Source organism: Octopus bimaculoides, chromosome 14 (genome assembly GCF_046866305.1).
Source record: "Octopus bimaculoides isolate indiv1 chromosome 14, ASM4686630v1, whole genome shotgun sequence".
Taxonomy (NCBI): Eukaryota; Metazoa; Mollusca; class Cephalopoda; order Octopoda; family Octopodidae; genus Octopus; species Octopus bimaculoides.
Genome location: NC_142941.1, coordinates 650,155 through 666,059, shown reverse-complemented (window position 1 = coordinate 666,059; position 15,905 = coordinate 650,155). Strand labels below are relative to the sequence as shown.

The 15,905-nt window shown below is 39.5% G+C and overlaps 1 protein-coding gene across 1 annotated transcript; it reads right to left on the bottom strand.

Moving 5' to 3' along the window:
• Window positions 1-894: 894 nt before the first annotated feature.
• LOC106870472 (uncharacterized) lies at window positions 895-13,434 on the bottom strand. Its single transcript, XM_014916575.3, has 7 exons — window positions 12,580-13,434; window positions 11,237-11,409; window positions 9,844-10,023; window positions 8,058-8,121; window positions 4,839-4,942; window positions 3,043-3,137; window positions 895-2,321 (listed from the first exon to the last, which is right to left on the bottom strand). The coding sequence occupies exons 1-7, from the start codon at window positions 12,631-12,633 to the stop codon at window positions 2,245-2,247; spliced, it is 747 nt and encodes a 248-aa protein (XP_014772061.1). The 5' UTR covers window positions 12,634-13,434; the 3' UTR covers window positions 895-2,244.
• Window positions 13,435-15,905: the final 2,471 nt, after the last annotated feature.

Genomic DNA, 15,905 nt, shown 5'->3' with positions numbered 1-15,905 from the left:
CTCACAGATGGCTGCTCGTGCCACCACTCATCCATGCAGTCTGACTCTCCTCTTGCTAACCTCCAAAACCTGCACTAATCACTACAGCCATTCCTGCCACCTCAGGTAGGGCCTCCCTCTGAAATCCCCATCCATAGCAGGCTTTTCATGTTGAAGAACCTTTAAGGGGTTACAGACAGCCCATTCCTCAACACCAAATCAATAAATCCACAAAACTGTAAAAATGACTCTAATTTACCCTTTACATTTCATGATTGTGTTCCCTGTTGAGGTGGAATGGCTAAGTCTACCAACACAGTATTTCAGTCCTGTACTTTCACCTGTAACACCAAATGTCTTCATACCTCACCTCAATTCTTCCTTATAGACCCCTAGATGGCCAATCAACATGCTAGAAGTAACATCAAAGTCCTAAAACCAGTTTCTTGCTTGACTTGTATCTGACTCCCATTGTTCACTTTTCATAAAATTCCAAAATGTTCCATCTTCACTCCACTAGGGCCATTCTCCTCTCCACATAAAATGTGCAAAAACCCACAGGGCCACTGGTACTAACAGTGCCCCTTTTGTTACCCTTCAGCATTGCACCCCAGAGTTAGCTTCTGTCTTTGCAAAACCCTTCAATCTTTCTGACGATATACCCTAATCTTTGGAAGCATTTTCTAGTGACTTCCACCACTCCTCCAAAGAACAAGAATCACAGAACAGAATCTAGTTTCTGACTCACTTCTATCATCTCTAAAATAGCAGAAAGAATTATCACCAATCCCCTCCTTCCACCACTCTGAATTACATGATGGAATCCTCTGTCAAAGACAATGTATGAGTGTCCTGCTATTCTTTGTCTCACCAAACAAGTACAAAAAAAAATAAAGAAGAAAAAAACAAACAACATAAAAAATAAAGAAGTTTATTAGAGTGGTGATTCAATGTCATTTATGAACATGACCTTTGACCTGACAGGGTCAAAAGGTGTCAACCTTGTTAACCCTCACCATCCATTTTCATCACAAGTTGGAGGGTGGAGTGGTACTGACATAAAGAGAGAAAGGAAGGGGGATATTGTGGAGGTGGAGGAACCCCCCCCCCCGCGCCCTGAGATGACCAAGGCCATGCTGGTGCAATACCTGTTCATAGATCTGTCTCCTGATAACTTTCAAATTGCCACTGGTAAAGAACAGCATTATTGCTTATAAGGTCCCAGCATGCTGACCATTGATTCACAGCATTTCTAGTGGCAAAAGTGGACAAGGAGTATCTGTAGCTTGAGACAAAACAAACATCACAAAGGATTTGGTTTGAAAAACAAACTTTTCAGTTTTTCTTTTCCCCCACTGTTGCTAACACATATAGATATGCTCACACGTATACATGTGTGTGCATATATATATATATATATATATATATATATATATATATGCTCAAACACATACAAACATTCATATCAGTAATTAAAGCAGATTTTATGCCATCATTAATTTGAATCTTGCGTTGCTAGTTTTAATTGATGTTATTATCCAGTCTGTATAGCGAGTATTTCTTCCTTATGCTTGTGTGTGTCTATATATACATATACATATATATATTTATATATACACACACACACACAACATGGCTTCTGCACAGTTTCTGTTGACCATCTCAGACCCCTGGCCAGGGGCAGGGGTATAGAACCATCAAACACAGATGCCCCCCTCCCACCTCCAGAGGTGGCAGAATAAATTACTGAAAGGACAGTGAAAGGTAAAGGGTCAGTAGCATGCTGGTGTCTGGAGGAAAAATATTTCACAAAAAAATGGATGAGGGTCTCTGGAAAGGAGAGAAGTGGACAAATTGTTGGAATCTATTGAAGAACTGGTGTTGAGTGGATACTGGGTAGCTTGGTGACTGGTGTCAGGTGGAATAGAGGAGACACCTAAGTTGTGATCAATATTGGGCACCTGGTTAGGTTGGAGCTTGGTCACTTCCCTCTCGACATCAGTCACATTTTCATGGTTTTAATTCTGCAGAACTTGAGGGTTCCATTCTTGGCAGACAACAAACTCTCTTCCAATGTCTTTATTCTTCTAACTTTGGAAAAGATGGATTATGAAACTTGTCTGACACAACACCAAGATTCTATGTTCAATGTTCACCAAAGATTGGTCTTCTACAAGATTATGGTGTGGTGTTTGGCGTGTTCCTTCCGTGTTGCTGTCTGTGCCAGATATTTGAATATTGAACAGGGATAAAGGTGACTGGCATTCACTGCTTCTTGAAACCCTTCAATATTGGATAGATATTTTCAAAGGCATCGTAAATTTCTTGTCGGACTTTGGCCCCTACACATGGATATAACAAACAGGAACAATATGTTAGAAATAGAAGACAACAGTAACAGGTTTGTATTTTGCTTTAAACACTTAAGAAAATGAAATCTCTTCAATGGGTCCACATCAAAATTTGGTCTGAAGTCTTGTGTGTGTGTGCGCGCTGGATTTACAGAAAGAAGGGGGTGGGGGAGTAAACTGCCTTAGAACAGAGTCAAAGAGAGTTGATAGCAGGAGTACACATAAAGGAGCGAGTTCAAACCTCACAACATGCCACCACACAAAGGGTCACTTTAACTATTAAAATGGTGGAGTATAGAATTACTACATTGCTGTTGTACAGATTAACAGGAGCTGCCCGGGCTTCATGTTCATTTTGGCATGATTTCTACAGCTGGACACCCTTCCCAACATCAACTGTATTTGTATGAAATCAAAGGGATGAGATTGGTGGTAATGATGTGGATTGTATCAGTGTGGAAAGGGACTCCAGAAAGCTGTCTTTCTGTTTGTCCAACAATTGGGTGGGACATGTCAAGTTTAAGAATCAACAACAACTGACTTTTGAAATATGGGTTAGGGTTAATGGTTAAAGATTAAAGTTAATGGTTGATGAATAAAATGATTGAAAAATAATGTTAGGGATTAAAGAATAAACTTGATTGAAAAATAAAGTTAATAACTGAAGATTAATAAAGTGAGATTGCAGATTAATTGAAAGATTTTGTCCTACCTGTTAAGACAACTTTCCCAGACACAAATATTAACAACACAATCCTAGGTTTGACCATTCGGTAAATTAATCCAGGGAATAATTCTGGTTCATAACTGAAAATACAAAACAGATAAAATTCTATCACAAAGTCATCAAAAAAGTGACAACACCCATGCCCCTTTAGGAGTGTTTGAGATGGGTGGGGAAGAGGACACTCCCCTAAAAGTATCCAAGGACCAGGTGATGAATCAAATCTATTCTCCAACACCAAGAATACACCGTTTGGCAAACTTACACACAATTTCAAGTTTCCAAATTTCACTGACTTTGGGAAAAGATATTGATTCAAAGTGTTTTGTTGTGGGATCAAATCTGAGGCCAAGACTTCTTTTACACTCCCAGTCATGGCTGATACCCTCAAAAAGAGTTTAAACAACTGAAGGGTTAAGCAGTTCTACAGATACTGACTCTTTTTCCCTTGTTCTTTATCATTTTATGTCTGCTTTCCTTGCTGGCATGGGTTGGATGGATCCTTGTTGGAGGACACTGTTCCCATAGACAGGTGCTCATAAGGGTCATTTGGCTTGGTTTCTACAACTGGATGCTCTTCTTATCACCAACCACTTTACAGTGTGTACTGAGTGACACCAGCATTAAGGAGCTGTTGAGACAGGAGCAAAAGACAACTCCACCCCACTTTACTCTGATTCTGTCACCAATTCTTCTCTAAACGATTAGGTAGTATTAAAGAATTGGACCAAAAGACTCTGAGCAGGGTTCAATACTATACATTGGTTACTGGAGAAATTAAAATTATCCTCAGATGCCATCTGCACCAGTAAACAATAGCTAAGTTAGTGCTGACAGATTTAACACAAGAATAAACATTAAAATGTTCAAAAGGAAACAATTATGTGCTGAGGAAGCTGTTGAGGTTCACCCTGGCCAAAACTGGTCAAGTTTCCACCTCTCTTCCTCTCTTGTCCATCAGTGCCTGGTGCTCTTCTCTCTCCAAGGTGAAACCTTGAAGACATTGAAAGCCAAACTGTGTTGTTTAGCCCCTGCTCAACTTCAAAGGAGGTAAACTAGGATCAACAGTATTCCAGCCATGACCATCCTGTCTTATAGGAGCCAAGGGAGGGGCTAAATTAGCTAATGTCCCTGTCCTTATTAAAACAGCAGGCTATGATGTGAGGAAGATTTGCATATTTGTAGCAGGATGAGTGACCACTGCATTGTTGGCCAGCAAACAGTGCAGCAGTGTGTAAAGGAGTTATATTAGGGCCCAGGGGGGTGGTGTAGAGGATAGAGGAGTGTCGGATGACGGTAGTGTTAGGAAGGGCAGACAACTATGTGTATAAGTACTACCAACTTTAGTTATGTAACCATGGTAACAGAATATTGCTGGAGATGACAGCAACTTTGCAACATTAATTAGGTCCTCTGCATTAGGGAAGGAGAAGGACCACAAGCTGCTGTCATCACCAGTACCATCAAGGGCTACGAGCTGCAGCAACGTGGGTAGTTAGGGGTCACTGTTAAGTGGACTGAGCAGATATTTGTATATCAGTGTCAGAGATATATAACCACCACCACCACCACCACCACCACCACCGCCATCAGCCTCCACGTCGTTTAACCTGCTAGGAACAGCAGTCAAACTCCCTCAAATCACACCATACAATATTAAGGAAAGGATATATTAAATAATCGAGTGCTACATATATCTATAAGGATGGTCTAGAGTGTGTTTAGCCATGGATGGGCTGGATCTTAGGGTTAGACTTAGGGTTAAGCAAGCTAAAAAATCTCACCTTGAAAATTGTTGATGTGTTAAAACTAAACCTTCAAGACGAATGGGGAACTTGACATCACAACTACCAACCATATTCTGGATCTTAAAGTCAAGGAATTTGGCCTGAGAATAGAAAGAGAATTGGTTAGCACCAGCAATGATTTGATTAAAATGGGTTGAACAGAGTAACAGACACACATGGAATTTTCTAGATATCAACATAAAGGTTTTCTCATTTCAGAATCTGTTAAAGATTTCTGGGAAAAGTAGTTACAAAATTAGAAGTGAAATAGTTTTGAAGATGATTAAAGCCCACATTAATGTACAACAGAAGACATTGAGGAAAGTGGCTAAGTCAATCTTGTCTGTCAACACCCACCATATTTGCCGGATATTGCCCCATCTGATTATCATTTATTCTGCAGTCTTCAAAATCATTTGGACAGAAAAAATATGAATTCTGTAGATGAGGTCAGAATAGTACTGGAGGAGTATTTTTCATCATGGGCAAGTGAATTTTGGAAGAATGGCCTTACAAGTCTACCAGAGAGATGAAAGAGCATTGTAGAAAATAAAGGAGAGAATATTTTACATTAAAAAAGAACTTTGTTTATCATAACTTTGAAAAATAAAAGTATAAAAAAAAACAGCATTATTTATGGATATCATCATGGTGACATTTTGGTTCATGTGTGTGTGTGTGTGTGTGTGTGTGTGTGTGTGAGAGCATCATTTAATGTCCACTTTTCCATACATGCATGGTCAAACGGAGTTTATTTGAAGTAGATTTTCTATAGCCAGCTGCCCCTTCTTGTTGCCAACCCTCACCTGTTTCCAAGCAAGCTAATATTTCTCCATGGTCAGACATGTTCTCACAGCATATTGGAAATGAATGACACTACAGGGACACTCGTTTTACAACTATCATGTCATATTAAGACGAGGAGACACAAACAATTTCTGTCTGCCAAATCCACTCAGAAGGAGCATTGGTCTGCCTGAGACTATTGTAAAAGACACTTGCCCAAAGTACCGTACAGTGGGACTGAATCCAGAACCATGTGGTTAAGAAGCACTTATACACACACACATGGGTGTATATGAGAGCTATGTAAGGCATGAGAGACATCTGAAGAGACATAAAACAATGAGGAATAATACAAGGTTGAACATGTTGATACCATATCTCAATTACCTCCCCTTGATCTGTATCCCTCTCCAGTTTTGATAAAGCCTGGAACTGAAGCAAGGTGCTAAAATGTTCAGAGTCAACATTAATCCTTCAAGGATCAGAGCCAGGCTTACAGCACCGCCACCCCCGTCTCCCAGTTTAAAGGAAGAGGAAAATCTGAAACTTTAAACTTACTCCACATCAATCAAAGAATTTATTATAGTAATAAACTATAGGGTGCAGCACTGTTTCAAACTAGTGGCGTTTTTCTTTCGCTTCTGATATTCAATTGTGGTGCAACGACACTTTTTTAGCTGCAGCTATGATTGTAGAGTTAACAATTTTACTTCACAACTATGAGGTTGTGAGTTCAATGCCACAGCATGGTATCTTGGCAGAATATCTCCTACAGGGGCTTCATGTTGATGATTGTATAGACGGAAACTTGTAACCTACTGTGAAATATATACATCTTCTTTGGCTGTCCATCATCAGTTGATGTTGGTTGTTCTTGTTCAGAAATCATCTTTAGTAGTCTCCTTGAATCTAAGCAACAAGGTCTGCTCATGATTTGCAGCAGCAATGACATCTGCTGCTGCTGGTGAAGGTACTTGATTCAATGGAGAAGTGATGCCTCTCGTGTATTCATTTGTATTCTCTCCAATGTATCTCAAATGGCTGGAATTACACGAGCTTCAGTGACTGATACCATTTATCGCACTGCAAGGCCTTCTCCTCTGTTCCTAATCTTGAGGCTGGTGGATGATGGTGACATAAGAAGCAGCCGTACCAGTGCACTCTATAAAGTGGTTGGCATTAGGAAGGGCTGCCAGCCGTAGAAACCCTGCCAAGACAGAGATGGGGCCCGACAGGCCTTCAGCTGGCCAGCATGGGAAGCGGACGCTAAATGACGATGATGTTCCTATGCACCTGACACATTATACATTAATACTTAATGTGTGTACCTTTAATTTTGGATAGACACCAGGTGTGACAAAGTCACTGCCTGTTACAGATGTAACACAACCACTTGCTGGCCAACCTCGCTGGTTTATAAACTGTTGCAGTCACACCAGATCTCAGTTCTCTCCCATAAATGGTAAACTTGATCTGGCCTTCATAGACATGTAACACCATCATCTGGAGACCTTTAGCATAGTCCATTCTATTGTATAGGGGTGTTCTGCTAACTGAGGATAACAGTTACCTAACCATCAATATAACCTGCCTTTAGCATAGTCCACTTTGTTGTACAGGGGTGTTAGACTTGAGGGTAAGAGCATCATCCAGCCAACCTTGGCCTCCTTCAGCAGAGTCTATACTGTTGTAATCTTTTCTAGGCCAGATCTCCATGGGGAGATATCCCATCAGTTGTTTAGTCTTCAGCCCCCACCATGTATGGAAATCCTCTAAAAAATCTGAAAATAATTATTACCCACAATTCACTGAACAATTAAACATCATCTCAGTAAATTAATTAACTACCTGTATTTCTACTTCTGTGTTCTACTAGAGTGGCATGGTCTCCCTTGTCATTGTGCCAACATATCAAACTTGTTATTTAACAAACAAACCTCCACTGCAATGGCCTCGACTTCCTTCAACTCACCCTCATCGCCCCCACCCCCGTTCTTTCTGCATTACCACTCAAATTAGATTCATCTTCTCCACATTACTCGCACAACACTTTGGGCATTATTCCCTGTTTCAGGTTTAGTAAATTAGAAATTCATCAATAAATCATTCAAAATTCCTTTCTCACCTCCTACACAAAGGAAACAACAATCTCTTCGACAAATCACACCCTGACAAAATGCAGTTAATTACCTTAGACTGTAGTTCTGTTCAATAATAGCTCTGAATACAAGAAATGTTAAGAATAAATACAAGCCAGCATTTTGTCTGCTGCACTAATAATTCTTCCCATTCCCTACACTAATTATAAATATAATGATGATGATGATGATGAAAGCAACATGAAGCTTAAACCAATTGATTTCTAGTTTTGTCATAAAGAATAAAACTGTGAAACTAATCCGAGACTAATTTTTTTGAAAAAATACTCACAGGAAATCCAAGTTTCTGGACAATTCTTGCATATTTTCGTGCTGCTAATTTAGCCATATCTTCACTGAAACAAAAAAATAAATACATAAATGCAATTCTTGGAAATAGTAAAAAAGAGTTAAGATATTTACAAGTTCGGAAAATTAAAATATTTCAACATTTTTGTAATTCTCCATTCTTACCTGAATTAAAGTTTTAAAAGTGTAGAATTAACTTTAGTGCCAGGAATGGCTGTATGGTTAAGAAATTTGCCTTCCAACCACATGGTTTCAGGCACTTTGAGCAAGTATCTTCTAATGTAAAACTGAGCTACCCCTTGGCCAATCAATGGAATTTCGTAAACTTGAACTGGCTGTATATATCTATGGCATTCAATTTCTACAGAAACGGATTAAATTGCAGAAACATGTCTGGAGAAAGAAAAAGGTCTTACAAATGCACAATCATTTTATCTTTAAACAGCTGCAGACATGGCTGTTGTAGTTCACAAGGTTTAGGGTTCATTTCATCAGCCTCTAACATCCATTGTCCATGCTGGCATGGGTTGGACGGTTTGACCAGGGTTGGCAAGCTGCACTGAGCTCCAGTCTGATTTGGCATGGTTTCTACAAATGGATACCCTTCCTAACACCAACCACTCTGAGAGCGTAATGGGTGCTTTTATGTGCCACCGGGAGTAAAATGTAAGAAGTGAAAACTGAAGAACCACATTGTGTGTGATCATCAATTAACGTCCATTTTGCAGGCTGACATGGGTTGGGAAGCCTGAGGATTGCACCAAGCTCCACTGTCTTCTTTGGCATGGTTTCTATGGAAGGTTGCCCTTCCTAATGCAAGCCACCTTACAGAGTTCTGTGTGCTTTTTACATGGCACCAACACCAGAGGTCACTAAGTAAATTGCAAACCAACACAATTGAGAGGAAGTAGTATTGAAGGAGGTGGCTTTATGCCAGGTGATTAGAAGTTAAAATATGATAGGACAGAAATAAGGCCTCACCGAGGCAATGACTAGTGACTGAGACCTTTGGAAATATGCTGTGCTTGAGAAGACCCGGCAAGACAAGTGAGACCATAACCCGTGGCCTTTACCAGAGGTGTAGCCAGCCCACTTATGCATACCTCTCCTTCATTGGACACTAAACTCTGCTTGCAAAGACCTGTTGGGGCAAGTGAAATCGAAACTGAACCAAATTCAATGACTGGCACCCGTGCCAGTGGAGTGCTAACAGCACCTCCGGGCGGGATCACTGCTAGAGCATCAGTCTGGCTTCTGTGCCAGTGGCACGTAAAAAGCATCATTTGAGTATGATCGTTACCAGTGTTGCCTTACTGGCACTCGTGCCGGTGGCATGTGAACAAAACATTCGAGCGAGGTCGTTGCCAGTATCGCTGGACTGACTCCTGTGCAGGTGGTACGTAAAAAACACCATTGGAGCGTGGCCGTTGCCAGTACTGCAATGCGAAATTAATCAGAACTACCATTCATAACAATTAAGTTGTGACAAGAGAAAAACAGTTTGGAAACCAATATTTTAATTAGTTTGGACTGCAAGGGAGACAACTATGGACATATTTCAGTCTTATTAGACCATCTTAGTAAGAAAGCAACTTTCTATATTTGAAATATTGATGAGAGAACTACTGATTAGAAATAATTAAGAAGTTACATAGCATAAATTGTACACAAGTATTGAGTAAATTTAACATATTTTCTAAAATATGCTCATTTTTTATATTTATTGCTAAATAAGATAAGCAAAACACAGCAATTATTGTTATTACTACCTTTTAGCACCGGTGCAGACCATTTTGCCTGAACTAAAGATAAGAGCTGTTGTTCTTGGATCTCGTATTCGCATAATCACAGCAGCAAACCGTTTTGGGTTATACTCAGCATTCCTGGCATGTAATGCTATCTTTTTCAGGTCCAACTTACAACTGAGGTTCACTGTACATACAATATTTCTGAAAATATACATAAACACCCATATAAACAGTATACATACATATATAGGTACACATACAAACCAATAAGAAATCAATGAAATAGAAAAGGACAATTCAATAACATCATGAGCAAAACTGAAATTTGTTAATAATAATAATAATAATAATAATAATGGTATCTAATTTTGGCACAATTTCAGTGAGGGGATAATTCGATTACATTGACCCCAGTGTTGCATGGGTACGTATCAACCCTGAAAGAACGAAAGACAAAAATCGACCCTGGTAGCATTTGAACTCAGAATGTTAAGTTGGAAGAAATGCCCAGTACAGTAACAATTCTGCCAGCTCTTCGTCTTTCGAATAATAATGCAGAAATGTCAATGACAATTAATGATGCTATAGAAAATCAGAGAAAAAGTATTGTCTGTAGGAAATAATTTAAGAGGGTGGATGTGTGGTGGTCAAAATAAACCAAGTTTATCATAAGCAGATGTACTAATTACTGGGGCCTGCATTAGTGTCACTACATCCCCCACAAGAAAATCTTTTTCTTAATCAACAACCAGAAAAACCAAAACATTCAATCACATTTGGTTTTTTTAAAATCACATTTATCGAAGCCATTAGACATCAGACCAGCTTCCATATCTGATTCCATTGTGTGGAACCAGATCTTTTACATTAGCCTTGATTCAACTGGTTTTAAGAAAGTTTGCTGTAAGAAAAAATAAAGAAAAAAAAAAGCTGTTTTCTTAAAATGGTAACTTCATCAACTAACTTAGCAATTAAAGAAAGGTAATTTCTTTAAAATGAGTTATCTAGTTTACAGTTTGCTTGTGTACCTCCTTTGATAAATGTTTCCATGCAAGCAACCCATTACAATGGTTTATACAGTAGAAACTAGCAGAGGAAATGAGAAATTAGTGGATGATTTGAGCTATGTTTACCAAATATTAAAAAAAAAAAAAAAATTTTCCTAATGCTAGCCACTTGTGACCGAGAGTACAATATCCCACTCCACCCTGGAACACAAGCTGAGCATGCCCACCTGTTGCTGCCTCAGACTTCACCCCTTCTAAGTGGACTGGGGTAATGATGAAATGAAGTATTCTACTCAAGAACCCTAATGTGCCATCTGGTCTGGGAATGGATGCCTGTCGAATCAGTAGAGCAGGTGTGGTGAGAATGTGAGAGAGTGAAGATTATGACATTGAAGACAAGAACTCACTGTAATTGAGGTGTTATGCCTGATCCTTCTGATGTTGGTGTAGCAGGAGTCATTGGTGTCATAGGGGCCCCAGTGGCTGATGTTGGCTGTGGGTAAACACTGGAATTAGATCCTGGCATCACTGGTGATGACCCAATCGAAGATAAATTAAAAGCAGGGGACACCATCGGACTCTGGAAAAGAAACTTCACTTTTATTTGAGGATAGAAACAAATAACATGACTGACTGTAGGAGAGAGAGAGAGAGAGATTTCAAGTGTATTTTATGGGTGTGAATTGACAATGTTGGATGGTGGGAGTGAGAAACACAAAGGCCATTTCTGAACCGGAAGCGAAGAACTGTCTCCTTTGACACTCTTGTCTGTCTGCTTGTGCCCTCATCTTTTGTCTCCATGTAGTGCTGCAGCGTGCTACACGTTCCATGTATGACACACCCCACTCACTAGAAATAACAGTCAAATATATCTCTTTCGAATTCCACCCTCCTGTGTTTTATCAAACACGGAAGGACACAACAGATATTGTAATGTGATATGAAATGTGTGATAAGACAGGATGGTCACATCTGGAACGCATTGGCTATGATTCTGTTTAATTAACAAGCACACCACCAGCAACAGCTAAGAGGAAGTTTCTAACTGGTCGCGTGATCTACCAGAAATAGTAGCTAAATCTCAACTTACATGACGCCATCTTACAAATTGGAAGGTCACGTTGGATAATGTTGCCACAGATGGTATGGTCACGGAGGGAACGCCTTTGACCACAGGTCAACTGACCATCGTCGTTAATACATGTATACACACACACACATACATAGATTTATATATACATACATGTGTGTATATATCGATAACATTGAATCAGTGTCAATGAGGCTGCTGTGACCGATGCTGGTAGAGGGGTCCCAGGACAATAAGAGTCCGATATCAGCGACCAATGCTTGCTATAACAAATGCTGAGGGCTACGCAATTATTTTATATGAAGACATACTCAATGATTCTTTAGATTCTGGGTCCATGGACGATAATTATTAACACTCCAAACTGGCAACATTTACGGAGAATTTTTCACCATGAAGCATTGAAGGCAGCGTGTTAACTAAAACCTGCATTTCCTTATAAACTGGACCCCTCTCACAAAAGTGTCGAGGATAAATGATACAGTTAAAAGACTCTTATATTAAAATAAATTTAATAACAATATGAGGCTATGTAGAATTGTATAGGCAACAGAAGGGTATAGAATGAGGTAGTAAAAACAAAACGGAATTTTAAACCCGGGTTTAAAATATTGAAGTAAATAAATAGAACAGCTGAGAGAGAAATGCAAAGGAGTTTACCTGTAACTGAGGTGTGAGTCCCGTAGTAAAGTAGTGAGTATTTAATGGATCCATTATTGGTGATGGTCACGGCTGGATTTATAATAATTCAGAAAGAGTAGAAGTCGGTTAGGGGAGGAAGGGTTGTTAGGGTTTCAAGAAATTGGAAAGAGGAATTATTTGGAGGGAGAAATTGAAATTTCGGCGGTAAATTAGATTATAATGGAAGGAGGGTGAAGTGTGAGGTTCTCGAAGGGTTATGTACAGTGCCCCATGGTGGGATCACAGTGTCAGTAGGGAAGGTCTCTAATGGAAGGTCGCTGGAAATAAAAAAGAATCGAAGAAAAACGACAGGAAGGACTTCATTGTTTGAGGGTCACACGTGCTGCATGCTGGGTAATAGCGATATAACTGTTCTCTTTTCACTGGAGAGTTCCAATAAATGTTACTCTTCTGTCGAGTTGATGGTGGTGGGGTTGTAACATCCTGTTCTGTGCTTACCTGCTAGAAATAACAGTAAAATCTCCTTCAAATTACAGCCCAATCGTCGTCTTAGGCGAAGAAGAATTCAGACAACGTTGTTTCTCATATACAAACGGTCATGATTGGAACGTCTCAATTATAGAACCGTGCTAACACAGGAGAAACTGAAACAAGTCGGTCGTGTGTGCGCGTGTTTATGTGTACGCTTGTATATGAGCATCTCCGTCAGACAAGTGAAGTTGTTTGTTTCCAACCTTCCGTGAAAAGCATGTCTAGCCATGGGAAATAGGTGAGAATTGGAAACAGGAGCGGGTATCCAAACAGGAGATAATCTGCCTCAACTGATTCCGTCTGACCCATGCAAAAGTGGACATTGACGATCATCTCATTAGAGTTATCTCCCTTGTTTTTTAGATTTTAAACATCTCTTGTGGGAGTTTGTGCGTACCTATTGCAACGATAATCTCAGTAAATGGAAGTTTTTCATGTCATATTACATATATAAGAGTTTTACCATATTTGCATTTGTTTCTTCATTTTTTGGAAGTAGGAATGTAACACTATTAAGTAGCCAAGAGAGAAGCATACTAAGTTGTTGCAAAAACATTGTTGTAAAGTTTTGTTATCAGATCATGGCTCTCTGGGAAGGCATTCAACCAGAAGTTAGGAATTTTATCCTTGCCTGGAGACTTCCATTTGCTTGACTTCCTGAGAGCAGATCTTACATACTCTGCCTTGATACCCTCCCACTTTTGCTCTTCAAAGGAGTCTAAGTGTGTAGATATTCCATCAATCCAAGGGGCCTTTTCGTTGTGCCTTTTTTTCTTCTGCCCAAATTTTATTCCAAAATTCCTGCACTTCTTCTTTTGATGGGACAGACTTTACTGTAACTCGTATTTTCCTTATCTTCCTGTAAAAAGTTTTTGAGCTACTTTTGAACATGTTGTTGTCCTTGAAGAATCTAACGCACTTTTCATACCTTGCTATGCAGCCAGCTTTAGCACATAACTTTTTGCTTGATAGTTTCTATGATGGTATCAAATTTTCGGACTTTTGTTGGTTTGATAGTCTTGTCAAACTTAAGGTTTCTTAAACATTCTATGTCAGACCTAAGTGGCTGAATTTGGTGCTGAATACGCTCTTGCCAAGTAGGCTTTTTTGGGGGAATGTTGTCATTTTCTAATCTTCTCACCACATAGAATCATTGAGATTTTCATGGATACATATTATTATTATTATTATTATTAAGGTGGCGAGCTAGCAGAATCATTATCACCCTGGGCCAAATGTTTAGCAGCATTTCATCTGTCCTTATGTTCTGAGTTCAAATTCTGCCATGGCCAACTTTGCTTTTCATCCTTTTGGGATCGATAAAATATGTACCAGTGAAACACCAGGGTTGATGTAATCTACTTAACCCCTGCTTTATGCCTATTGTAGAAAGGATTATTATTATTATTACTTTTGCTATTTTAGACTAATACTACTTCTTTCACTAATAACAAAGTTTTATTCAGCTTCTTGGCTAATTGCAACACCAGTGACTTTTCAATCACTGTTTTTCTATATTAATAGCAGATGATTTTCGTTTTAGTGTGCAATACCTGTGGACACTTGTTACTGATGAAGCCCAAAGAGGCAGACATATGTATTTAGCAATGCTCCCATCACTGCTGAACACTTTTTGTTTGATACTCATAAATTTCTGTGGGTTTTTTTTTTTTTAACACTATAACTCTATTGGAGTTGCTTTCTTGAGACATCACAGTTTAGAATACTTTCAATGAGGTAGTTGTTTCAAGTATCACACACAGACTACTTCTATACACACACACACACACAATACTTCCCTTAATAGGTAAATCCTGAGTTTTACTCATGCGGGTGGATGAAGCAAAGTTCACCCCTGCTGCATGGGTAAAACCTTGAACAAAGCTGTGTAGGAATGTCTGTCCTGGAAGAATATGGACTGCAACTGAACCAACTAAATGCACTTAAATGCTACATCAAAGGACATCAGGGCAATTATGCAACAGAAACGTGTGTCAGATTGGAATCTAATGGGAATATCATCATCATTTAAGGTCTGCTGTCCATGCTGGCATAAGTTGGATGATGTGACCAAGGCTGGTAAGCTGAGGGGATACACCAGACTCCAGTCTGATTTGGCATGGTTTCCTTAGCTGGATGCCCTTCCCAACATCAACCACTCTGAGTGTGTAATGGGTGCTTTTACATGCCAGTTGCATGACACCAGTATCTGCTATGACTACGATTTCACTTGGCTTGATGGGCCTTCTTCTCAAGCACAGCATATTGCCAGAGGTCTTGGTCATCTGACATTACCTTGAAGATGTCTAATTTTCCATTCTTCTTGATTTTATTGCTCTGTCTGCTGTATGAAATCCAATGAAGAGAACAAACGATTTACCTATCGAGTGAAATACACTTCAATTCTTTATCCTAAACAATTCTGAATGTTCCTTGTCTTTCAATGTGGTTAGCCAGAACTGGATTGTATCATAGCACTAATAAGGTATCTGTCTGAATTCCAAATCTCTATTCATTTGTTATACACAAGAGGGTGCTGAAAAGTTCCTGGTTTGTCCCCCACAACATCGCTTGGCAACCAATGCTGGTGTGTTTACGTCCCCATAACTTAGTGGTTCGGCAAAAGAGACAAATAACATAAGTACTAGGTTTACAAAGAATAAGTCCTGGGGTTGATTTGCTTGACTAAAGTTGGTGCTCCAGCCTGATCGCAGTCAAATGACTGAGACAAATAACATTGCACTCGGCAATATTGCCAACCCTTCAGACCTGCTGGCTGCAAGCGCAAAGCCTCTTTAATGCTGGTTTACTTG

Bases quoted from the DNA above. Each gene is read 5' to 3' on its own strand.
- LOC106870472 (XM_014916575.3), bottom strand. From the start codon at position 12,633: ATGGATCCATTAAATACTCACTACTTTACTACGGGACTCACACCTCAG. The intron at 8,122-9,843 runs GTAGTAATAACA...TTTTTGTTTCAG, and splicing joins GTCTGCACCGGTGCTAAAAG to TGAAGATATGGCTAAATTAG. The intron at 2,322-3,042 runs GTAGGACAAAAT...ATCCATGTGTAG, and splicing joins TGGGAAAGTTGTCTTAACAG to GGGCCAAAGTCCGACAAGAA.